Source organism: Schistocerca nitens, chromosome 2 (assembly GCF_023898315.1).
Source record: "Schistocerca nitens isolate TAMUIC-IGC-003100 chromosome 2, iqSchNite1.1, whole genome shotgun sequence".
Lineage (NCBI taxonomy): Eukaryota > Metazoa > Arthropoda > Insecta > Orthoptera > Acrididae > Schistocerca > Schistocerca nitens.
The window spans coordinates 271,345,556-271,372,915 of NC_064615.1; the positions used below are offsets into that span (position 1 = coordinate 271,345,556).

General features: G+C 39.4%; 2 protein-coding genes across 3 annotated transcripts in view; one reads left to right on the forward strand and one right to left on the reverse strand.

Annotated features, from left to right (window-relative positions):
• The window catches only part of LOC126236013 (RNA polymerase-associated protein RTF1 homolog), a 127,336-nt gene extending 117,269 nt beyond the window's left edge, over positions 1-10,067 (reverse strand). The window contains exons 1-2 of the mRNA XM_049945025.1: positions 9,831-10,067; positions 8,629-8,884 (exon numbers count right to left, since the gene is read on the reverse strand). Coding sequence (XP_049800982.1) covers positions 8,629-8,884; positions 9,831-9,908 — 334 coding nt within the window. The 5' untranslated portion in view covers positions 9,909-10,067. The remainder of the gene's footprint in view (positions 1-8,628; positions 8,885-9,830) is intronic.
• Positions 10,068-10,355: 288 nt separating this feature from the next.
• LOC126236014 (translation initiation factor IF-2) overlaps positions 10,356-27,360 on the forward strand; it is a 71,381-nt gene continuing 54,376 nt past the window's right edge. Inside the window, exon 1 of one of the 2 annotated variants that reach the window (XM_049945027.1) lies at positions 10,356-10,659. Coding sequence is in view for 1 of the 2 variants with exons in the window: in XM_049945026.1 (XP_049800983.1) it covers positions 10,609-10,659 (51 nt within the window). In the remaining variant the exon portion in view is untranslated. The remainder of the gene's footprint in view (positions 10,660-27,360) is intronic. The other variant, XM_049945026.1, reaches the window with a different exon arrangement.

The window sequence follows — 27,360 nt, forward strand, 5'->3', positions numbered from 1 at the left end:
TTTTATTTGCATGCAGATAACCATGCCTTGGGTTAACACATCTTGAAGATAGGACAGAGATCGAAGCAACTTGATAAAGAGAAGTAACCATGTGGGTGCAAATATAGAAGCTCCTAGCACAGAGGCCTACTTTGGGCAAATGCTAATTCCTTGGATAATAATATTCTTGATATTAGTTATGATGCTGATTAGACGAATGAAATGTGATATTAATTCTTTGTATAGACTTCTATGTGGATGTTTTGAGTTGAGCATTATGATTTGACAGAAGTTTGATACTATCCAGTTGATGACATATGTTGATGGGTGTCATTGGAAGCATCCGATTCCACCCATTTGCTTTTACCCATGATGTAACAAGTGTTGTGGCATGTGACGTCACTATGGCGTGGTGTTTGAGTTGGTTCGTGTTTGTAGATGTTGTGTTGTTGTATTTGATGGCACCCTCTGGTGGTAGCTCTTGACATGTTGAGTTTAACGTGTAGTATTGGGTTCATTTGAGTCTTAGTTATCACTGTGGTAATGTGGGTTTATTTGAGTCTGGGTAGTCAGTGCCATAATGTGGATTTGAAAGTGTTTGCTTTGTTTTCAGTGAGCTATTATACGTTTTTTTCTTTTTGTTTGTGCACTTGATTACTTTGGTGTTCATTGTTTGTTTGTGTGTGTGTGTGTGTGTGTGTGTGTGTGTGTGTGTGGGGGGGGGGGGGGTGATTTTGTTGGAGGCCTTTGTTGGTAAGTAATTTTTGTTTTGGTTTTAGTCTAAAGTAAATGTGATGTTTTGCCTGTTTTATATTTATGGTATTTTGGTTTGTTTTAATTAATCTAGCAAATATGTGGGTTTTGGGCTAACAAGTTTTTGGGGTTTTGGTTTCAGTGATATTCGTGAGTCGTGTAGGGGTGTTAAGTTATGGTTGTGATTGTGATTTTTTTTTATTAGTGGTTTGAAAGTAGGTATCGAGAGCTATGTTTGAGCTACACAGGTCAAGGAAAATGTCAGATTTCATTTTTCGGAGTTGTAGCTGTTGGTTTTTTGGTATTGTGGGCTTCGCTTGAGCTATTTATCGTAGGTCGAGTGAAGTGTGTCATTTCTCTTGTTTGTGGCTGTCGCATTATGTTGTAAGTTCAGGGTTTTTTTTTTTTTTTAGTAATATTTGTTTTGGGATGGTGTTGTGTTTTGTATTGTTATATATTTAGCTTATCCCCACCCTAAAGCCCCTATCTTTCACAGTTGTCTTGTTAGTTTCATTTTATGGTTGGAGTGAGACGTTTTCATGTACTTTTTATTTTTGTTCGCATTTGTTGGGATGAGTATATAGTGGCAGTTGGCATTTTGTATACATTGGAAGTAGGCATTTCCGCCATACTGACATCTTGGGTAAAAGCAAATGAGTGCAATCTGATGTTTCACTACTGCTGCTGATAGACAATGTAAGGATAATAAATATGAATAGTCTTTCTATATTATTCAAGAGAATCTGGAATAGCGATATCGAATTTCTTTACACCAACAACCAAACAAAGAGCAGACAATGTCTGACATACCGTATTTACTCGAATCTGAGCCGCCCTCGAATCTAAGCCGCATCTGAAAATTGAGACTCGAAATGAAGGGAAAAAAAATTTCCTGAATCTAAGCCGCACCTGAAATTTGAGACTCGAAATTCAAGGGGAGAGAAAAGTTTTAGGCCGCATCTCCAAATCGAAACAAAGTTGGTCCATTGCAATATGAGACACAATTTAGGTTGAATGAATGACGATACAGCTACAGTAGTTTGGTTCGAGTCGTAAGCTTAGCAGTTAAGCTTTACCAGGTAGCCATTGCTATGCGTCAGGCGCTCCGTCCGTATTTATACGGGTACCCTTCTTTTTTCATGTGCTTTGTCTGGTTTGAATTGCTTGCTTATTTTTCTTTGATCTGATAGGAGCCATTTTCTTTGTTATAGGTGTTTACGTCACTCTAAGCTGAAAATTCATTAATGTACTGTGTCATGCATTGTTTGTCGCATTCTGATAGTGCGTGTTTACGGCCTGTCGCCGATCGCGGCATGGCTTGCTTTTGTGCGCGCTAAATCGTCTCATTGGCGAAGCAATGGCAAGAGACCTATTTGTTGTTACTTACAATGCTGATTTCTTTGATAACGATCAACAAGAACCAAATAATAGACTGCGTATGATAGAAGATGTTCTGAACAAGAGTTTAGCAAAAATTTTTCTCCGTTTGAAAATCTTTGCAGGCGCCTCTTTTAGTACATTACATTCTGCACAGAAATTAGAGTCATCTTAGATTTCAAAATCTAGTCAATTGCTATGCTTCATTTCTGACTGTATCACTATTAGGCATAAGAATAATACGAATATAAACATGACATGATATGTATATTCTTCTGCGTTTGCTGTTGTCTCACTCTAGTTTCGCAGTTTATTAGGCAGACAGGATTTAAATGAGATAGTAGCAAACACGAAACAATACATGGCAAAATGTTTATATTCGTATTAATCTTATAGTAAAGAGAATACTACATGTGATTCACAATTCATAAAAGTTCCTATTAGCAACCATCTCTTCTCACAGGTAGGAAAAAATTCAGAACGTAGAGTTGGCCATATTGACAAACACCCCCAACAGTCTTGCAAGTCGCAGTTGGATTTTCGTAGTACATTGAAATGCTGCCACATTCGAAGATGAACAATACGGAATTTGTATTTACTTCGTTGGATAATGTATCAAAATGCAGTGGTCGAAACTCAGGGCGGAGAAAAAAAGCTTGTCTTCCACGTTTTTCTTAATTTATTTACTGACGCAGAGGATTTGGTGCCAGTATTTACCTTTGTGCCTACAAAGCATGCCTGTGTAGCACTACATATATTCGATGGCAGGAGTTGGTTGTGGCGGCACCTACCAACATTTTTCAGAACTTCCGCTTGCTTTGCACTCGATTCTAAGCCGCAGGCGGTTTTTTGGATTACTAAAACCGGAAAAAAGTGCGGCTTAGATTCGAGTAAATACGGTAGCCGCATACAACAAGGCCATGGCTGAGAGACTAAAAGATAACAAAGAAACAATCTTAAATCTCCATTAATTAAATCCAGTCCAACCAAACTGAAGACTACTCATGGCAACTGTCTTACAGACATCCCTGAAGAATCCCCTTCCTCCAATGCTACCTTCTATGTCACTCAACAGAGAAATCTAGCATCTGCATTCAGTAAGTTAACTAGGACATTCACCCCCTTCATTTGTCAAAGTTTACAAATGATTTATGCACAAACAACATGCAACACAGATTTTCTGACCTTATTATACCATAATGATTATAAATACCGAAAAAGGCATTACTCTGGAAGCAAACACTGACCTCATATTCACTACAGGCCAGTATGTTATCACAAACTTTATTTCATATTCACATACATTGGCTGCAGCAACTTGCAACCAAATTGCCACCTTCCAACATAACCCAGAATGCACTCTGTTATGGACCAATCTATCAATATAATCAAGATTTTGCAGGGGGGAGACTATTATACCCTGTATTCTCTTCCGTTTAGATGTTTTCTGCTGCTGTTTTAACAATGTAGTTATACAGGAAGGATAGATATGTGATGTGAGTAAGTTGGGAAGGCGGGGGGGCAGAAAAAAATAAAAAAAAAACACATGCTCAGGCTGGGGTAGGAAATGGGATGTGCCCTTTCAAAAGAACCACCACAGAATTTGCCTTTAAGAAATTTAGGAAAATCAAACAAAAAGAAATCCAGTGTCCTACCAATGTGTCACCTTGCACAGTAGCAATACGGAAGCAATGAGAAGAAAAAAATGAGGAATACAAAAAGAACAGAACTGAACAGCAGACAAGTTGAGCAAATTACTGCACCTAGAATTTTAGTTTTCTTTAGCCCGCTAGAAAAAAAAAAGTATGTTTATTTTGCATAGGTACTGTTAAGGAAACAACTGTATAGGGATACCTAGTATAGGGTCAGGCCGTGCTATTTTTTTGCTACGGAAGGACACCTTTCAGTGAAATCTGAGTAAAAAAGCTTTCATTAGAAATGGAAAACTAGGGCACAACATATATTCTGCAAACTGTTACAAGCAACAGGAATTTTTTTATGCCTTTAAATAGTAATAATATGTTTCTATATTTTCAATATTAATTAGTTTACTGAGTGTTACACGGAAGGACAAGAAAAAGCACAGCTTTCTTGATACTTGAATATAAAGATTAATTCCTGCTCTGATGTTTATATTTCACTTAGCAATTTTTTAAATTAGATAACTACATATGTTTAGTATGTAAATAAGGGCACAATAGATATTTTTAGCTCTTAGATTAAATAAGTGAGTAGCTGCAGTGTTACGGAAGGACATTTTTTACCAGCTATACAAATTTGACTTTTAACACAAAATATATTGTTATTTATTGAATTTTTTAATAAATGCTATAATACAAGTTACATATTAATTTAGTACATACATAATTTGAAACACTGTTCTGAGAAAGTACCCTTTACATTTAATAAAGTAACACTGGAAAATGGTTTATAAACTTCAAAATAATTGAAAAAAATATATATACTTAGGCATAACTACTTGCTTAAGAAAGCATGAGTAATGTTGCTGAGATATTTCTTTTTTTGTTTTTTAAGAAAGTACCAGGAAAAAACTTTCACTTAATCACTGTTCATAAACATCAACAGGATTTGAAAAATTGTAAGTAAATCTTTCAGAACTACCATTAATATGTGGTTCACATAACACAGAAATAATGTCAGCAGGAGAAACATTAAAGACATCATTCTGGACAATTATAAATGTGTTTTTAGTATTGTCTGTTGACTTCATCCCCATCACTTCGTAAATGTCTTTATCAGCATGAAATTTCTGAATAATGCATGCATACCTGTATACAACAGCTGTATCACTAAGCACATTGAAAAGTAAAAATGACCCATCACACAAGACTGAATCATTTGTTAACTTGCTTTGAACTACTTAGTTCTGCTGCTGCTTGAAAACATTTGCACTCTGGATAAGTTTGTAGGTCCTTCCACTACTATGCTGCCCAGAAAAAACAGAATTTTCCAAAAGTGTGATGTGTATCAGAAGAGGGTTGTGCAAACTGATATTTTCGAAGGCCACTTATATGCAAACAGTTATTCCATCGGCTTTCCAACATTTTCTTTACTGCCTCAATTCTTGACTCTGGAATGTAAATCACAATAATACTTTTGGCAAGATCTTTTGCAGCTGTTGCAAATTCTTCTGCAGTATTTACTACTATTTTTTTCTGGAGTATGGAACGAAAAATGACTCTCTTCAGTTCTCCTCCAATGCCATCATGTGAACCCTTTCTGAGCTGTTTCGAAGTAACTTGGATCAGCTGTTACACCAAAATCTTCATGAACAAGAAGATCACAAACAGAGAACCAGCTTTTGAACTGACTTGCCGCTCCATCACTAAAGTAATGGACATGTGAAATTGGAAACCCAACTTTTGTTTTCAGATGTGCTAAAATTGCCTGACTGGGTACACTAACTACTGCCTCTCAGTATATTTACTCCTTAATGAAATTTGTCCTAAACAATATATCTCTTTTTCCAACAAACAGTTCAGTTCATACATACAATACCAAGAACAAACCACTTACTTTAGTTCAAAAAGGGGTCCACTACTCACGAACACTCATCTTCAATAATTTGCCAGCAAACATAAAAAATTTAGTTACAAATAAAGATCAGTTTAAAAGAAGCCTGAAAGACTTACTAGTGGCCAACTCCTTCTACTCCATTGATGAATTTTTTAATTGAAACAAATGATGTATATATTCATACTATTAGTACTGTTATTTAAGCTTAAAAAATAAATTAAAAAAAATTTACATGTTCTACATCCATGAGGATCTCCTCAGCACGGATCTATGGAACAAAAAATTAATCTATCTAAAAGCATGGACACTATCCTTACTATGTTCTAAAGAATCAGATACAACACAGTAGTTTATATGCTTCAGTTCAGGACACTTGTAATACACAATGGCTGTAAAAATAGAGACACTGTGTGAACACCAGTGAGCCTGCATAATCTCAGGTTGATGTTTTAACAAAAAGTTTTCTGAGAAATCCTCTAGTACAATGATGTCTGTTTCGGGAAGGGCACATTTTAACATGCACAACTCTGAGTGCTGCCTCCGTGCATTGTAAATATGCCTGGTCAAAGTCTGTAACTGTAAATAAAGTTGCACCTTTGCTTCTGACAACTTTGTTTGCATTTCTTGTTTCTTTGTACGACCTCCTTCTAGACACCATTTATAAAAAGTTATTCTTTCATTTAAATCTAACCCTTCAAAATAGCTGTCAAGATTTGAAGTGCCACACACTTCACAATTCCTGTCTATACAGCTGACATTGGTGGAATCGCAGACAGTTTTCTTAAGTACTTCATCTAAACTTTTTGGTATGCTTGTTCAAAGACCTTAATAACATAGCAGCATTTTCATAAGTGCAGGCACAAACTTCTCGATCTCTTAGTGTTATAGGGACAACATGCTTTGGTCGTAATTGTATAAATTTTGACAGTCCAATGGGTAACTCCCCATACTCTTTGCAGAAAAGTTCATAAATTTGTTTAATACTGTATAACAAAAATCTCTTTTTGTCTGTACTCTTTACCATGTTTAACAGAAATGAATTCCTTTCTGCCAGGGCACTGCCAGCTTATGTCATCTCTTTCATAAAATTGTATCCTCTCCTGTATTGTTTGATTTGGCACAGAATCCCTTCTTTTTCCTTTAAAATACAGATTGTTATGGTTTTACATTCCTAGCAGTAAATCCAGCAGCTTCAAAAAAATTATTAAGTTTTTGAGGTTAAAAGGATTTGATGAGTTTTCCATGAACTTCCGGATGGTTGGAAGGTGATTTTGGGAGACATCTCTTGATCCTAACAATAGCTTTACCTAACGTGCTAGGTGACATTTTTAATGTTGGATTTGCACTGGTTTGACGAGCAAGGGCGCATTGCATCTTTTTCTTTTATTTTTCATATTTTCGTAAATGACCTATCTTTCCCTCAGCTATTAACTTCTGTCGTTTTGCTTTCTTTCTCCCACAATCTTTTTGACAATACACTTCTGCTGTTCCTGGATCATTCATTTTTCATTTTCTGCATTCCTTAGCACACTCGGCATCAGTTTTGGCCATCACACCTGCACATATATTCAAGAAACTTGTTAAGTGTATAACTGAACCAAAGAAGCAATTGAATTTACATTACATTTCCAAAAATTTCATAGTAAGCCATTGATGTACACTATATTTTATTTGCAAGCACAAAGCGTGAACATATACTCTGCTCAAAGGAGATACGCCATGTTTGTTTGGAGTATAAATTAAAAATTACAAAGCCAAAAAATTGAGAAATTCTTTTTACGTGTTTTTAAAAGTGTTGCACATAACAATGTCACCTAGTCTTTGCACAGTAGGCTACAATATTCCTTCATAGTTAATAGTAATAAAAATATTAGGAAGTTGTGAGATAAATACTAACAATATATACACGATGCCTCAGCATGTAAATATTTGATACACTTGCTTATATAGCACATGGAATTATAGCCTACATTCTTCACTCAGGCTTTTGAAGTAATCAGGCTTATTCGAAAAAATGTTTCAGACTTATACATAAACAAACTTTGTTTACATTAAACTAATACTTACTTTCAAATTGTTTATAACCTTTATAACCAGAAAAAAATACACTTCCAACATGAACAGCTACTTGAAACCTATACAACAATGGAGAGAGAGAGAGAGAGAGAACATAAAACTGGAGGGAAAACATCTGACAGAATTGTTTCATTGGCTAGCTAGGTAAAGGCATGCTGTGAGTGAGTGATTTCATTTTTAGAGGGAAACTCAAATAGACATTTATACCACATGCCCTTCCGTAACAAGTTTTACAAAATAAATATTTATTAAATAGTCGTGTTTCATGTGGATTTATGGTACTGAAGACATCATAATACTCATATTAGGAAGTTATGGAAAAGAAAATTTTATATTAACTGTTCATTATATTTTATATTTAAATTATGTCAACAATTTGCTACGGAAGGACATTTACAATTTTGGGGAAAATTTTATGTCTTTGATAAACATACCAAATTTCTTCTTTTAATACCAATGTATTCCTGTTAGGCTAACTCAAGTGCCCAGATAGATTTTGTCACAGGATCATCAATGTGTGTGATACAAATAATAAAAATGAAATGTCCTTCCGCAACAGAAAATATTTTCTTTTTTCTAAATGTGAGAGAAAAAAATCACACTAATATTTTTTAAAAAGGAAAATGACTATAGCATATTAAACTATAGTTTTCTGAACAAAATAGCACAAAGTTTTATGGTGATTAAAAGGCTTTTGAATTTCAGTACTTGTGGCATACAATATCACAGCCTGACCCTTATACACTTTATTTTCTTCCACGCGCATGCTGCTCATTTTTGGACAAATGCTATTGAGATCTTACACTCTTTCAATTTTCATACCCTCAAACAGATGCAAGGAAACAGACAGACAAAAAGACATGTACAACAAAATTAATTTATGTACAAATTGTTACAAGATATCACCTTCTTCAGGTTCTGAACTCTTTTCCTTCTCACTCTCACTATCACTGCCCGAAGATGATTTTGTGACAGTCCTCTTTCCTGTCCTCTTTGCAGGTTTTGGTTTCTTCTTCTTTTTATTATTTCCCCTTGCATCCCAGTCATCATCAGAGTCCGAAGTATCAGAATCACTGAATGCATTCTCCTTCTTAGTCACATTATTCTCAGCACCATCATCTTGATGTTTTGCTTTTTTCTTCTTGGACAAAGACAATAATTCCTGAAAATGAAAATAAGCAAGAGAAAGCAATGTTATTAAAATTTACATAACCAAACTTAGCAAGCATGAAAACAATTCATGTCAATAACAATTGGATGAAGACAATAATACTCAGACAGGAAACAAATATTAATTACAAAATATGGCTAATTTGAGCAACAGCTGATCCTACAAGTTAAAACAGTCATTCTACTAATACAGAACGAAGCAATTACAAAGGGCAATTTACGACTGAATGGTACGTACAACAATTTATGATCCGACCAGAGAAACCAAATGTATTGGTGATTTTTGTAGTACTTAGAAAGCACTACCTCCATTCTCATATAAATCTTAAATATACATCACACTGAAACAGTTCGACGCAAAATAATTTTTATGTGATTTTGCAACGAATATTTTTATTTAATTGGGTTCATTGCTCATTAAACTAGCCAAGTATGTAAACCTACGTTGTAACAAACAGTTCATTATTTCTGATGCTGTATGTTGCAGATGGATTCGATCGAAACTGCTGTAAAATTCTACGTATCCGCTTTTTATTCCAGCATGGTCCGAAAAGGCAGCTCTGGTTACGTATCCGCTGTTCATTCCAGCTTCGTCCAAAATTGCCATTTTAATGTCTCATTACTCACAAAGGCGATGAATGAACATACCCCCCAAGGTGTTTCAAATGAAAATCTTGTCACCAAAACCAAACTGCCAGGTGAAATACGACGCACGTTGTTCATTTCGATTATTATTACCTTTAGTACACAATCGTTTTAATATAATATGGATAAGTAGCCTTCATGAAAACGGCAAGAGGAGTGACATATTATGATTAAGTACACTTTTTCAAATTATCTTTAAACTTTCCAGTCAGAAAATTCTGACTGCATTAGGATTTATGAACAAAGGTTATGTTTTCCAACTACAGTATTATTATGCTAACAGTTCTACTTACCGAATCCAGATCAGACTCACTGCCGTCGCTTTCTCCACTCTCCGAATCTATTAAAACTTGGTTCTTTCTTTTGCCCATATCTCTTACGAAAATGCAGTACTATAGCTTTAGTTTTTAAAATATGACACACGCACTCATACACTCAAACATGCACAGCCCTACAATCCTCTGACAAACGCATAACATTGCAAAGATGTTATTCCCAATAACATAGGGTAAAATTTTCGCAAGCCTCCCAATGAAACTAATTTATAACCTAAATGTACAAAACATCATGATAGACTGAGTCACTGTAGATGTGTTTATTTTTTCGGAAATATGAACTTTGAAGTTGTGATTTTTCGTTTGTAATAAGATGGTAGCAACCACTTATAAAGCTAATAAATTGAGAAGGAAAAGTGACAACCTAGTTATCAACGTAAAATAACAAATACCCCCAGAAAAATTATTTAATTAGTTGTATGCTGTCCATTTATTTCACGCTCTTGAACCAGATTGCTGTCAAAATAAATTCCCGCATTCATTCATTCATGGAGTATGCGTGAATCAGTAAGCGCGGGTGTAGTAGTTTACCAAACTTTGATCGAGACATTATGTTGAATTTTGTTTTATTACCACAGTACAAGGTGAATTTTAAGCGCAATGGGTGCTCGTGGCGATTCCCCTTAAACTCGGCCTTTTTTGTGTGTTAGAAAAGTTTCGCCGCGTATAGCAGAGAGAACAGCTGCTACAATTAATGAAAGACGTACACTGACAACAGTGAACAGCTTATAAATATATGAATGCAAACATGGTATCAAATAGCTTGTACATGCAGTATATTAACTCTGTAAGTGAAGCAACTCTGTATTTTACAAAGAACCTATTAAAACAGCGGGCTTTAATGTTTTGAATCGATTTCATGCATGCTTGACACGATATCACGTTTTAGAATGACCGATAAATGCCAAAAGGTCCCTGAACATTTCAGATGCTATTTACAAGGCTTAGCAATTACATTGTTACGTAAATAAATTAGGGAAACAAGCTAGTGTGTTGGTGCCGTTTCTGTTACCTCAAATAAAATGATCGGCACACACTGATGGAAATCAGTACGAGACCTTCCCAAAAGAAAATTTTAGAGCGTCTTATTTACAGCTTACAGAATTAGAGACTGTATTAAAAGTGTGCCACCGAATAGTGGGCGAAATAGTGACGTCGCATGAAACAATAGTGCAGACAGTGTATATAAATCACTTAACATTATTACCGGTACTTTCGCCGTAAGCCTGTAATTACCAAAGTTGTGATACTTTGTTTCATAAAGAAATAGTCACCCAACATTACACAAGATGTAGCAAAGGCTACCGGTTAACAGTTAACCAGAGTAAATTTTGTGCTAACAAGTATTCAAATGGTTAAGCTTTACAGCAGTGAAGAAAAGAAAAAGTTCAGGTTTTTCGGTTCACTTGGTAACACCACAAAAGCTGGAAACCACCGAAGTTGCATTTTGTAACCCTTTCAACTCGTCTGCGTTATCAAATTCAATAAACGTTAAGAATTGACAAACTTTGTATTGCTTTTTTACAGTTATAGTTGCGATCAAATATTCACAGCATAGAACATCTAATGCCTGGAGAGCTCTTCGTAATTTTTTGCTCTACGAATGCCACTAGTGTAGCCAGTTTTACGCCTAGTGATACACATATTGTTAAATGACATTAACCGGATTATTACAAGTTCTCTTCTGTAGTAAAAAGACTGAAATCTTCTTTAAATTAATCTGAATTACAATGTGCAAAGTTGAGCTGCTTGTTCATTGTATATTAGCTCATTCTAAGGTGTTACTAGGTGTATGAAACTATTATTTCAAAGAGACTGTCATTTGTTATTAAATTTTGTAAGCATTCTAATGATAGGCCTACTGCCCCATGTTTTACCATGGCTGTTTTGTTGTGTTCTCCAGCCAAAATAATAAGTAATTGTGTTTGCAATTTGAGATGTGAAAAGTAAGATAAGTAGTCTGAGAGTGTCAAAATAATTGACAAATATATGAAAATAATTTAATGTCAAATGTAACATATCGCTGAACCAGTGTTGTTGCTGCAGCTCCCAACATGCAGATAATCCTCAAAGCACTTGTCACATTGAAGAGTCATTCATATTGGGAGTGACTATATTGTAGGGATGGTTGTTTTTTATTGGGTGTCATTTCCTGTTTGACCATATTATGTGCAGCGTGTATTTGTAATATAGAATATGGATATTACCATAAGAATAATGTGGAGCAATACATTTCACAAAAGATGGCTGCACATAAGTCACCAATATTCAGCCTCAACCTATGAATAGTTACGAAGAATTCCCAAGTTTTAAGGTTAATGATGAATTCATGAATATAAAGACAATTATCCTTCTACTATTCAACATTCTTATTCCTTTCTAGTTCAGGTTTTTATTCTTAAACTTTGCAGCAGTGAAGGTGGTGAACATAAAAAATAAAATCATTTATCACACTTACTTTAACATTACACAAAGTGTTACAGTATTTGCTGTGTTTTGTCATAATCTGCATTACAATAACTATAAGCTTGAGCTGCTAGTAATTTAAGTTTGTTAACTTAATGACACTTTCTGCAACAGGGTTGAAACTGTCATCAGGTAAGCTGTTAAACTGTAACAGCTCTCTCCCAATGTATAAATGCTTTGCCCAGAGACCACTCTATGATGTATGTATTGTGTATTAAACATGGGTTCTCATTTGTGTATATGGTTGAATTTCCATCCCATATCAACAGTTTTGTAATATCAGTAACACTTTTTGACATCCTTGATTCCCTATTCCCCTCTAAGGCATTTGATTTATTTATTCATCTTACAGCGATAGCCTACTGGATTTGTCATCATAATACAATGAAAATAAATAAATCAAAAATATATGTATGCGTAGCATACAGGGTGTTACAAAAAGGTACGGCCAAACTTTCAGGAAACATTCCTCACACACAAATAAAGAAAAGATGTTATGTGGACATGTGTCCAGAAACGCTTAATTTCCATGTTAGAGTTCATTTTAGTTTCGTCAGTATGTGCTACGGGAGAACCAGTTGTTTCCATACCATGTACAGGGTGTGCAGGCACTATCAGCAGCTGATTGGCCTCCATGGGTACACTTCTGCGAATGGTTCATCCAACAATGTGTCAATCCTCATTTCAGTGCAAATGTTCTCTTTACGGATGAGGCTTCATTCCAACGTGATCAAATTGTAAATTTTCACAATCAACATGTGTGGGCTGACGAGAATCCGCACGCGATTGTGCAATCACGTCATCAACACAGATTTTCTGTGAACATTTGGGCAGGCATTGTTGGTGATGTCTTGATTGGGCCCCATGTTCTTCCACCTGCGCTCAATGGAGCACGTTATCATGATTTCATATGGGATACTCTGTCTGTGCTGCTAGAACATGTGCCTTTACAAGTACGACACAACATGTGGTTCATGCACGATGGAGCTCCTGCACATTTCAGTCGAAGTGTTCATACGCTTCTCAACAACAGATTCGGTGACCGATGGATTGGTAGAGGCGGACCAATTCCATGGCCTCCACGCTCTCCTGACCTCAACCCTCTTGACTTTCATCTATGGGGGCATTTGAAAGCTCTTGTCTATGCAACCCCGGTACCAAATGTAGAGACTCTTCGTGCTCGTATTGTGGATGGTTGTGATACAATACACCATTCTCCAGGGCTGCATCAGCGCATCAGGGATTCCATGCGACAGAGGGTGGATGCATGTATCCTCGCTAACGGAGGACATTTTGAACATTTCCTGTAACAAAGTGTTTGAAGTCACGCTGATATGTTCTGTTGCTGTGTTTCCATTCCATGATTAATGTGATTTGAAGAGAAGTAATAAAATGAACTCTAACATGGAAAGTAAGCGTTTCCGACACATGTCCACATAACATATTTTCTTTCTTTGTGTGTGAGGAATGTTTCCTGAAAGTTTGGCCGTACCTTTTTGTAACACCCTTTATATAAGTACGCTTTATGAGGGTAGAACAGCCATTGCCATGATGAAGGGACCACCTCAGTAAGTGCTAGAAATGATTTAGGAAAACCATGAAAAACCTAAATCATGATGGCTGGACACAAAAGAGCACAATACTCCCAAATATGAGGTCAGCACCTTACCAACTACACTGCCTCATCTGGCTGGTCACTATTCTACAATGTTATTTTGTTCATATGCTATCTGCACAAGATATGTTGTAGTATGAAAAATGGTTCTGCACTGCTTCTTCACATCTCTCTCCACCATCATTGCACACACTACGACTGCTACTGGTGGCTTCAGGACCATGAGCAACCTATTATGCTCCTTGCGCTCCCTTCGGTCCGTCCTGAAAACTGACTCCAGAACCACAAACATGCTACCATTTGTCATTTACATCTCTGAATCCTCTCTTCAGTCTGCTTGGAAAACTGAGGCAGTACACCCTCATGATGAGTGAGATGTTGAACGTGGGAGAATGACAAGACATTAGTATAATGCACTGTAGGACTTAGCACATTATTTTCTTGCAAAATCGTTGCAGTATTGTAGTGTGACAAGGTGTTATAGCTACCACCTTTCACTACTAACCTCTACTCCTAATCCTCTTACTAATCTTTGCTTGTGTAGTATGCAGTACTTACAATGAACATTTTAGCAGTACTTTTAAAGAGAAGTATATTAGTAATCTTTTTCATCTCTTCAGGAAATTTATTATACAGTTTAATTCCTGGATAGAAAATGCTAGTTTGAATTTCTTGTTTGTTTTTCCTTGATAAATGTAAGTCCAAACTGGCTCTTGTTCTGTGATCATTTATATTAAGTATTAGTAAAAAATGTTTTCCCTGAAATGTGTAACACATTGGTAGATGTATTCACTCGGTGCAGTAGGGATACCGTTTTTTAAATAGTTCTTTACAGTGAGTGTGACTACTACGTCTTGTTACATATTCATCTGCTATTGCTATAATTACTTCAAGTTATTTATTCTTGAGGTGGATTCGATACCCGGGATCTGTGATTATCAAAATTCTTTATGGGTCTGAATACAGATCATTAGTCATTACCTGATCTGCTCTGTCCATGTGCTTGTGTACATACTGCAATGACATTTATTGTGAAGTCTCCCAGAGGATTAACAGTGTGCCAGTTCAGGACTCGAATCAGAAATCTCGCCTTTCACAAAGCTCATACCAACTGAGCTATACAGTCATAAATCATGACTGTCCTCACAGTTTCACTTCTACCAGAACCTCCCTCTCGTACTTTTCAGACTTCCCAGGGGTTCTCCTTCGTATCTTTGTGTGTAATATCCTTTCTTTCAGCAGTGCTGGTCCAGCAAGATAAGCAGGAGAGCATCTGTGAACAGCAGAAAGTATAAGGCAGGACTGAAGCTGTGGGGAAGGCTGTCAGCTGCATTTGGGTAGCTCAGTAGGTTAGCACAGTGACCACAAAAGGCAAGGTTCTGGCTATGAGTCCTGGTCTGGCACACAGTTTTAATCTGCCAGGAAGTTTCAAAACAGCATGTACTCCATCTCCAGGGTGAAAGATTAATTCTGGATTTTTATCTTCGCCCTATGACATTTACAGAAAAAATATACTGTAATACCTATAATTGTTTGAGACTTATCTAAAATACTACTACTCCAAATTTACCCCACAATGTTTCACTAGAATAGTGTACCTTGATTTTGGCTAAACTGTTTTCATTAAAAATGTATATTCATTTTTGCCATAGCCAACAGACTTGGTTTGTTGAATATGCCGGTTCTTGTAAGATCACAAAAGTTATGTATCATCGGGTGCAGCTGTTACTCTGCTAGGTAACTACTGCCTGAGTATACCATGTGCTACTGGCTACTTTCCCTTTGCAATTACGGTAAAGGGGGGGGGGGGAGGGAGGTGTGCATAGAGTTCCTGATTACAAGACTTTGCATTAATTTCCCAGATTAAATTCTCGCCTGCAGTAACTCACGAAGTGAGGGGTGTGAGACTGTTGACTTTGATCCATCCATTGGGTGGCGATGTTAAGCTCGATGGCCCCCTTGATGCTATTTGAGAGTAGTAGGCTATGTACGAGCACTGGTTTCACACTATCCGTTCTCTCACCATGAACCAACCCAGACATCACACCACATTACACACACCCATTGTGGTCACCTACACTTGTCACATGTAGCATATGTTTAATACATTCACTGTCAGGAGGGTGCTGGGAACAGGGTCCTCCCACCCCAAAAGTTTTTTTGTGTTATTTTGTTCTGATGTCGTGAAAGTGCACCTCCAATGTATGAATGCTTCAAAAGAGAGCTTAAACTGTGAAGTAGCCGGTGTCATCAAGACTCAGAAGTGGAACTAACTTCGTAGAGGGTGCTGTTGAGGACTGTGAGGATGCTGGCTACCTCACTTTCTTACACGACTTTATAAAGAATCAGAATGTAAATTATCTGAAAAGCACCCAATTTAATGTTGTTTACTAGATTAATGAAATAAACAATATACTGCAAGCATGGGTAATACAAAAATAGGGACAAAAAGTGTTTTTCTTAGAAATTATGAGGGTTTGAAAAGCATAAATGCAAACAAACAAATTACATTCTTTACAGATTGTTATCACCTTTTTCTACAAGTTTCTTTGCCTCATTTGTACTGTTCTGTGTTGAAATCTTCAAGTAACAACTTCTGCAACTCTTCTGGATTTTTCTACTTCTTTTTTCCCCTCTTCACGCTTTCAATTAGGATATAGCCCTTGACTCTTTTAGAAGGTCGATTGGCGCTCAGAGTATTGACATTGGTATCCGAGAGGCTCATGACTACATCATCCCTAAAATTATTGATAAAAATATTTGTCTCGATAAATATTTTGAACAAAAAGTTGAAGTTTATGTTACTGCTTTGTTAAACATAATGTCAAATGTCAGTTTATGGTACAGTCTTATAGTTTTCCTCAGTGGTGGAAAATAACTTGACATCTCATTACTTGCTGCTTTGCATCATTATAATTAGAAAAGGGTGTAGGCTTTAAATATTTCCTTGCCATTTTCTTGCTTTTCTTCCCAGTGTGTTCACATTTCAATGCCTTGCTTAGTAGTGAGATACATCACATCTCTTTTGTCTTACCATTTGCTACTAGCGTTCTACTAGACTCCCTTCCAAAGACTTCATCTTTTGCTATTTGTGACTTCGTGACTGTGGGGGACAATGTTTCCTGTTTCTTCACAGGGTACCTACGATGTTGGTATTGCTATTCATCTAATGCCAAATTAATGACATTGTTGTATAGTAAGTGTTGGTAATAATGGTATGTCTCTTGTCTACATATTTTTCCATTAAGTCGAAAACCACTTTTTCTGCAAAATTTTTACTGACAGTGTGCAGCAGTCCTGTGTAAACAGTCAGCCTCAGCATACAACCAGCTGGGTTACACAATTTGAAGACATCGATTCCATATTTATGAACTTTGCTGGGTATGTACTGACAAAAGTCTTTCGCAAAATGCACCTTTGACTCATCCACTGCTAGCATCTCTCCTGGTTCATACTGTGAGCAAAACATTCTCTGGATCATCTCAAGAAGTTTTTGGATCTTAAATACATGATCAATTTGATCTGCAGTTGCATTGTCCACGAAATGGATGAATCTCAGCAGCAGTTGAAATCGATTACAGGACATAGGTCTACTGACTTAAGTTGTCTCTGTAGCCAGTAATATGTGGGTAGTAAACTAGCCCCATGTACATAATTATGCCAAAGGACTTGAGCATCTCATCAGTGTTTGTCCCTTGCAAGCCTAGCCCTTGTTTTATCATGAGACTGAGTAGTAGCCAAGAATTGTGTGTCATTTGTGTTTGTTTCAATAACAATTAATGCTAAAATATTGTCCCCAATGGAAGTTCTGAGTAACCTGGGTCATTATATTCAAAAGTTTCCAAGCTTTTGAGTTGTACGTTCCTCAGCATGCTGCAGTCCACTTTGGCCTAGTTTACATATTCATTCCTTCTAGAAACTGAGGAGAGATAGGCTGTATATTGGATGGCTCATTACCTTTTTCCTGTTCCTTGTCACTTTGTCAGACGACAACGGGTCCATATGTCAAAAAGTGCACAATCATCATCATCATCATCATCATCATCACAACAATTGGACAACTCACCATCATCAGTATTGAAAATTTGTAACAGCTCTTCCTATGTCAAGAAATCGGACTTATCTTTCCACCCCTGTTTACCAGTAGAGGGACCAGAGCACTGTACTTCTTCCGTGGTCCACCACTTTTGAGATTAGAATGTGCCGTTTACTGTAAAACAGATAGCAGAGCAATAGTGTATCAAAATAAATTTGATATTTACTATGTAATTTAATAAACAATAACTCAGAAGATACCAATGTTCTTCAGTTGTTTGTTAGGAACACTTACAATTACTCTGCTGCGCGATTACAAAAGAATATTTCATAGAACCACAAAATGTGAAGGGAAACTACACAGCAAACTAAAACTATGTGTCAGGATTCCAGAAGCAGTACCACTGCTGCCATATGATGAAATAACTGTGAAAACAATGCATCAGAACCATGTCACACAGGAGACAGTGTTCTAAAACAAAATGATGCTGCATCTAGCAGCCACTCCATGTACTATTACTATGTTACCCCGTAAGGGCATAGAAAAGGCAGATTTTGGTTTCTTGCCAGGCCAGCCTGTTTCAGAGTCAAATGAAAATGTCATAAAAGCTGTGGGAGACTTTGCCCTTGTGGTCTGTGAGTATCCCAATACTGTGGTTCCTGCACCTTCATGGCAGTGAATGTGTTAACCTCACAATTCTCTCACTTCATGAAGGAAAGGTGCCATTGTGCGGAAAGAACAGAAAGACTTTTCTAACTAGGTGGCTGACCCTGCTCTTTGGGGTCTCCCAGCAAACATTGCCATACGACTTACCTACGTATTTTTGCCATAGGTCAAAACTTGTTGTTATTGCAGTCTTAAGTCAAAAAACTGATTTGATGCAGCTCTCCACAGTAGTCTATCCCATGCAAGACTCTCTTCATGTCAAAACTAATGGTACTAATGAAACGAGGTGACAATTGCACCAACTCCAGTGAATTTCACTGTTATCAAAACATATTCAGGTAAATACAGTTTGTCTGGCATAGGCTAGGCGCCACACACACACACACACACACACACACACAGAGGGAAACATTCCTCGTGGGAAAAATATACCTAAAAACTAAGATGATGTGACTTACCGAACGAAAGCTCTGGCAGGTCGATAGACACACAAACAAACACAAACACACATACAAAATTCAAGCTTTCGCAACAAACTGTTGCCTCATCAGGAAAGAGGGAAGGAGAGGGAAAGACGGAAGGATGTGGGTTTTAGGGGAGAGGGTAAGGAGTCATTCCAATCCCGGGATATATATATATATATATATATATATATATATATATATATATATATATATATATATATATACATACACACACTCCTGGAAATGGAAAAAAGAACACATTGACACCGGTGTGTCAGACCCACCATACTTGCTCCGGACACTGCGAGAGGGCTGTACAAGCAATGATCACACGCACGGCACAGCGGACACACCAGGAACCGCGGTGTTGGCCGTCGAATGGCGCTAGCTGCGCAGCATTTGTGCACCGCCGCCGTCAGTGTCAGCCAGTTTGCCGTGGCATACGGAGCTCCATCGCAGTCTTTAACACTGGTAGCATGCCGCGACAGCGTGGACGTGAACCGTATGTGCAGTTGACGGACTTTGAGCGAGGGCGTATAGTGGGCATGCGGGAGGCCGGGTGGACGTACCGCCGAATTGCTCAACACATGGGGCGTGAGGTCTCCACAGTACATCGATGTTGTCGCCAGTGGTCGGCGGAAGGTGCACGTGCCCGTCGACCTGGGACCGGACCGCAGCGACGTACGGATGCACGCCAAGACCGTAGGATCCTACGCAGTGCCGTAGGGGACCGCACCGTCACTTCCCAGCAAATTAGGGACACTGTTGCTCCTGGGGTATCGGCGAGGACCATTCGCAACCGTCTCCATGAAGCTGGGCTACGGTCCCGCACACCGTTAGGCCGTCTTCCGCTCACGCCCCAACATCGTGCAGCCCGCCTCCAGTGGTGTCGCGACAGGCGTGAATGGAGGGACGAATGGAGACGTGTCGTCTTCAGCGATGAGAGTCGCTTCTGCCTTGGTGCCAATGATGGTCGTATGCGTGTTTGGCGCCGTGCAGGTGAGCGCCACAATCAGGACTGCATACGACCGAGGCACACAGGGCCAACACCCGGCATCATGGTGTGGGGAGCGATCTCCTACACTGGCCGTACACCACTGGTGATCGTCGAGGGGACACTGAATAGTGCATGGTACATCCAAACCGTCATCGAACCCATCGTTCTACCATTCCTAGACCGGCAAGGGAACTTGCTGTTCCAACAGGACAATGCACGTCCGCATGTATCCCGTGCCACCCAACGTGCTCTAGAAGGTGTAAGTCAACTACCCTAGCCAGCAAGATCTCCGGATCTGTCCCCCATTGAGCATGTTTGGGACTGGATGAAGCGTCGTCTCACGCAGTCTGCACGTCCAGCACGAACGCTGGTCCAACTGAGGCGCCAGGTGGAAATGGCAAGGCAAGCCGTTCCACAGGACTACATCCAGCATCTCTACGATCGTCTCCATGGGAGAATAGCAGCCTGCATTGCTGCGAAAAGTGGATATACACCGTACTAGTGCCGACATTGTGCATGCTCTGTTGCCTGTGTCTATGTGCCTGTGGTTCTGTCAGTGTGATCATGTGATGTATCTGACCCCAGGGATGTGTCAATAAAGTTTCCCCTTCCTGGGACAATGAATTCACGGTGTTCTTATTTCAATTTCCAGGAGTATATATATATATATTGGGCTCAGTAGTTTCCGGATGACAATATAGGTATGAAAACTGAGCTCTATCACTTCTCAACATATTTTTCTGGCATTGACCTGATGTTTCTGCAGTAGATGAAAAATACACTTCATAAACAGCCCAAGTAAATTAATTTCTTAGGTGTGCTAGAGTGAGGATACGGTTAATGCTTCCTGACATTTCCAGTTAACAATAACATTGCTTATAGTGGATATGTTCACAAGTACTCTTATGAAATTGTCTGACGATGTTCGAAATTGTATCCCTACTACAGTGTGTACTATTGGACTCATTTAATTCTCACTGTTGATTCCTTGTGACACATAACATCTGTACAATGTTGACAAAAAATGGTAAGTCAGAATTGCAGACCACTGGGTGAGAGATTTTGTCAGATTGAGAGGGTAAGAGGAGCAAGGAGGAGGACAGGGGTGGAGCAGAATGAAGGTGACACCTAATGAGGAACAGTGCAGCAGCACATAGGATAGAAATGTGGCACCAGTGAGCCTGTACCAGCACAAGTAGGGGAAGTTGTGTGAGGCAGATGATGTGGTGTGCTGTATTGGGTGGGGCTGGGAGTGGAGGCAAAATAGAAAAGAATAGTGTATGTGGAGATTAATGTGTATGTGAATTAAGCCAGAGTGAAGTGATGGGTAGGAGGGGTGGGGGACAGACAGAAGGCATTGCAACAGAGGTGGATGTCGGACAAGGGATGGTGCCAGTCAACATCAGGAGAATTCTAATTATCCTATTCAGAGAAGCTGGTATTGAGGAAGGAGGAAGACATAGATGGCATGAGCTGTGAAGGAGCCATTTAAGTCGAGCCTGCTGTGCTCAGTGGCAGAGTCAACTTTGCTCTTATAAATATGTGTGCTTCTCCAGTCAGCATCAGTCTTATTAAAATCCTTCTGGATGTACTGCCGTGTCATCTTATAAAATTTTATATGACGATGTAGCAAAACATCCAGAAGGATTTTAATGAGAATTTTGCTGTTGGCCAGTTTGGTGATGACTGGTTTGTGGTCATACCCTCCTACAAGACTTCTGCAGAGGAAGTTGTAGCAGAGTCAATATAAGAGGAGACTGGTTTAGGATGTGACATTGATGTTGTTGTTCATGTTCTTTTGTATATTTCGCGCATAACCTGACATCAGGTTGACAGCATTCAGTGGGACATGGGACATCTGGAAGTTTTGCCCCCATATTGTATCACTGACACTTGGTGACCTCCATGGGTTTAAATAGGCTCACTTTAAGAAGAGTCCTAAGTAAATGCTTGTGTGTGTGTGTGTTATTTTAGAAGACGGTTATGTGCATCACACCCTATGATAATGATGCATAGCGATTTAGGTCTGGACAGTATTTAGAGAACATGGAACTGTACAAGTTAACATTGCATAAAGTTTTGGTAGGTGACTTGTTACTGTAAGTTATTTTACACAGTTATAAGTAAAATTAATAAGGTCTCATAAAAGAACTGAGTGTCATCATTTGTGGAAATTTAAGTGCCAGTTTTGCAGAAAGTTCTGATGAAGGAATTTACTGCAGGTTTTATCTTATTACATATAGCAAGCTTCCCATCATTAGTCGACAATGAGATGGCATGCGTTATGAAGCAGCCATTGAAGTTGCCCATGTTGTGCTTGGTAGCATGTATGCTGAAGAAACTGAACTGGTGGATACTTGAAAATAGATGAAAACTATCCTGAGAAAGCGTACTTTCAAAGTTCTAAGTACCAGCTGTGAATGGTGACTAGGAATGTGCTACAGCTTACTATGCATTATTCCAATAGGAACTGTGAGGACAGGGCTATTTAAAGCATGCACAGAGGTATTAAAACAGTGTTTCTTCCCACACACTGTACTTTAATGGAATGGAAAAAGAAGCCCTGATAACTGGTGCAATGAGAAGTACCATACCATCCATTTCAACACTTGTTTGCAGTGCATGGATGTAGATGTAGATGTACACACATGAGCACACGTAAAATCACACTATACTTTATGAGTTTTTGATTTTGTTCTAAAATTAGTACACAACCAGGATGAATTCTTTCAGGGAAAGGGGAGGAGATGTACAAGATGTTCTCAGGCCCATTTCTCTTATTTAATTGTTACAGAGAGTTGATGCAAGAACAATCGACTGCTTCACATCAGACTTGCCTGAATTGTCATCAGCAATGCTGACTTGCCAGTCAAATTGTGCCACAGGATCACCTGACTTGTGAGACTGAGGGCTCTCAGAGCTGCTACCAAAAAACATCTCTCTCTTCTGCTCCGAACCACCACCTAGAGCAGATGCCAAATGGGTTAGACTTCATTGCCTTGACATTTCCCTTCTCCTCCAAGATGGGTCTGGGGCTACTGGAGTTTTCTTCTTACACCCTTCTGTCAATCTCCACCATGTAATCCATATCAGCAAATACACCAATATGGTTTTTTTGTAAACTTGAGTGCTGTATGTTAATAATAAGGGCAACCAAAAAGTTTCCATTCAAAGACTGTACACTACAGAATTGGTATGCCAATCAGGCGGAACCACTATGACTATTGATGCAATTATCTGAGCAGCACACCAGGTCAAAGATGACTGTTTAGTAAAATACCACGTCCTGCTGCATGAAGAAGTACGTAAGCGTGTGCTGTGTATCCTCATCCAATAGGAAATGCCTACCCTTCAAGGCCTTTTTTAAGCGACTGAAGGCGTGATAATCACATGACGAGAGATCAAAACTGTAGGGCAGGTGCTCGAGTGTATTCCATTTGAGTTGACCTAACTTCTTCTGCGTTACGACATTTGCGATTTGAGGACAAGCCTTATCATGAATTAGCAGCACCCCTTCTTGCTGTTTTCCTGGACATTTCACCATAATTAAACAGACATGTTGACCCACACACATTCTTCATTCTCTGAAGGATATCTACTGGTGTTTGTCCTTTGACAGCCAAGCAAAGAATAACATAGCCATAGGTCACAGTTCTACATGCATGCATGTCAGAAAGGCATGAATTTCACATTAATCTCTTGCTTGCATAACTGCCACACAATTTCACTACTCTGCGTGTACACTGCAGCAGTGCCCTCAAATGGAAACTTTTTTGACCATCCTTAATACAAACCCACACTGCTCTCCAATCCTGATCACTCCCCCCCCCCCCCCCCCCCCCTTTTAGGGCTGCTGATAAGGGGACTGTGGTATCTGGCTCCACAGAAGTTGAATGCCTGTGCCGGAAGTAATGGACATATGGCTGTTACAGGGCACAGTCTGCCCACAGCACTGCACCTGCAGTTTGAGCATGCCACTTGTCTCACCAAGTTAATATGCTGGGCAACAGTCTTCTGTGTGGCTGATATGAATACAGTCCAGGGAATGGTCAGTCTGTTCTGTAGTCACATCTGATACTGTTGGTTATTATCATTGCCGTACTATGGAGTATTGGATAACAAGCTCACTTGGCACTTGTTCTATCTCTGTAATCACAATTTGGATTGTCTCTCTCTTTGCTCTTGTCGTGCTGACATCATTGTGGTGAAGGTTTCTGCTTTGCACTCTGTTGTTTACCTATGTTGCTTTGCTTCATGTCCTTGTCTGTTTCCTGTCTGCCATGTTTAACTCAGCTAGTCCTTGATACTAGGTTCTGTTCTGTAGTCTGCTCTTCCATTTTGCTACTTCAGGTGTTTCTCACCTGGGTTCTGACATGTGCAGTGATATCTGGCTTCTGATGGAATAGCATTGGTGACGAGGAAAAAGGAAGTGTTTAGTAGCGTGGATGCTAAATTGGTTTGCCTGATGGAGGAACAGCAGCAGCAGTTAATGCAACAGCAGCAACTTCAGGTAGATTTGTTACAAAAGTCACTTCAGCTTAGGTGGACAAACTCCGAGCACACGAAGCCACATTGCCCCAGGCCTCAGTGCTCCCTGCAGTCAACAACCCTATTCATCCTGCGTTGCTTCCACCTTTCCATGCTGCTGAGGAGGACTAGAACACTATTTGTATCAAATGAAGCAAAGTTTCACAGCATTTCAAGTCACGGATGATTCATTGCAGCAATTTTTATTTCTGTGTTGGGCATCGCTGGATATGTTTCTTCTGCTTTGCAAATAGGTGCCTCTGTGTGAGTACACTGTGCTCTTCTTTCAGGAGATATGCACTCTGTTGGCTAATTATTGTTCACAGAGATATTGTGTGGTTACCTCTAGGCTCAAGTTTCACCAATACCATAAACAGCCTGGACAGTAATACTGCCCCTGGGTCACTGACTTGCAAGATCTTACCGCAGATGGCATTTCACTTCCACCAATCACAGCTACAAGGCTTCATAAATGGTCTCCTTTATTCATGATGTCATGGTTCAGCTGACACCCAATCGTGAGGTCTTCACAGTGGCACACTGGATAACACATTGCCAGAGAACATCTTGCACATCACACACTCATTCAACATTGCGCAGGCTGCTAATGAATGACTCATAACAATGCCACAAGTTGCAGCGATTAATGTACCACCACACATTCCACCCTCACGTCACAGGCATAGGTCGACCACGGGTTTGTAGCACCATTATGATTCATCATGGTCTGTTGTCTCTATGACCTCTGAGCCTCCAGTTGTCTTTCATTGATGATCATCGAAACCACTCCCTTCATACCCACAGTGTTTTTCTGCTCACCCCTTAGCAAACTACCTGGGTTGCTGGGCATCCTGCGCGAAGTGTGGCAAAGAGGGGCACCTCTGCTCTGTGTGCTGAGGCCATGCCACCCGCTCCCATCCAAGTCCATAATAGCACCAGAACATCATACACATGCTGCAGTCAGCAGTTTCCACAGGTGACCCCTTTGTGCAAAAATTGTTTCTCGTGCTTTGCATTTCTCACCAGGATGTCCATTTTCAGGTAGACACAGAGGCCACTGTCTCTCTGATAAATCAGGGGCTCATGTACAACTGGGCTCACCTGAGTTGTCCCCACCCTCGTGGTGTTTGGTGGCCTACAGGGATGATTCTGTTTCTCTTCACAGGCAGTTCTCAGTTATGACAGTCTACAAAATCATTACACTGCTCATCATGTTATTCGTGGTCAGCCACCGATCTGCAACAAACATTTTTGGCTTTGATCGCTTTACACCATTTGTTTTTTCCATTTCTGATGAAATCAAGGTTGTATCAACCATGGTTCCTTTCTCGGCCCTGTGTTTGCATCTCTATTTCAGCTGGATTCAAGGTGTCTCTCAGACTTTCAGGCCCACATCACCCTTCAGCCAGATGCCTCAATTTTACCACCCCAGAACAATTCTGGCTACCTTACATGCTGATGTGAAGCAGGAGCTAGACCATCTCCAGGTTGCTGGGGTTATAAAACTGGTGAAATGTAGTGCATGGGCCACTCCCATAGCCATCATCAGAAAGCTCAATGGTCCTCTGAGATTGTGCACAGGTTTCAAGGCTACAATTAATGCTCAATCACAGTTGGAAACTTATCCTACCACTGCAAGACCTCCTCATCAGATTTTCTGTAGGAGGATATTGCTCTAAGATTGACCTAGCAGATGCTTACCTCCAGTTATTCTCAAGTGAGGAACCACAGTACATCATTACCATTAATATGCCATTTGGTTCATACAGATGAATTACTTGGTCAGTCTCATTGTCACAGCTCCATCCCTCCAATGTGTGACACAGTCTGCATTGTTGTTCAGAGAGGTGCAGATGTTTATAACCAGAATTGGAGTATTTGGGGCTGTGGTTCACCAAAGAGGGAACCAGATCAACAGATCAGTTGTCATCATGATAGCCTTCTTACCCTGCCTGACAAACTTACATGAATTGCAAGAGTTTTTGGGCAAAATCAACTGTTATTGCAAGTTCTTACCCCACGCAGTCCATATCGTACAACCTTTCAATCACTTGTGTAAGAAGCATGTGATTGGATGTCTGCCTGTGATCAGGCTTTTAACTAATTGAAAATCATATGAAAATCTGCATCATGCCATTCTCTCCCAGTTGCCCAGTGGTTGTGGCAGCCGATGCATCTGCCTGCAGCATCACTACAGTATTGGCACATGTGAATGGGAATGGCTCCAAACAGCCTATAGCATATGCATCACAGACATTTACCCCTGTGGAGCAAAACCATTTCCTGATTGAAAAGGAGGCATTTGCAGTAGTGTTTACCATTACAAAATTTCATGTCTACTCTTTTGGGTCACAGTTCATCCTAATTATGGATAACAGGCTGTTGGTGGCATTATTTGGGCCTCACACCTAACTCCAAGAATGAACAGCCAAACACCTCCAGCATTGGACATTGTTCCTGAGTGCATACAATTATACCATCTGGTTCAAACTCATGGCACAGCATTCCAATGCTGGCATGTTGTCTGATCAACACACTGAACTGGACCCTGATTTTGACCAACAGGAGGCCCTCTGCTTCCACATTGACACCAAGTGCAACATATATTTGATGTTTTGCCCATTTTGCTGGTTGTGTTGCCACTGACATGTGCAGGTTCCCCACCTTGCAGCAGGTCCTCTGCTACGTGACCCATGTATGACCTACCTGCTTCACCC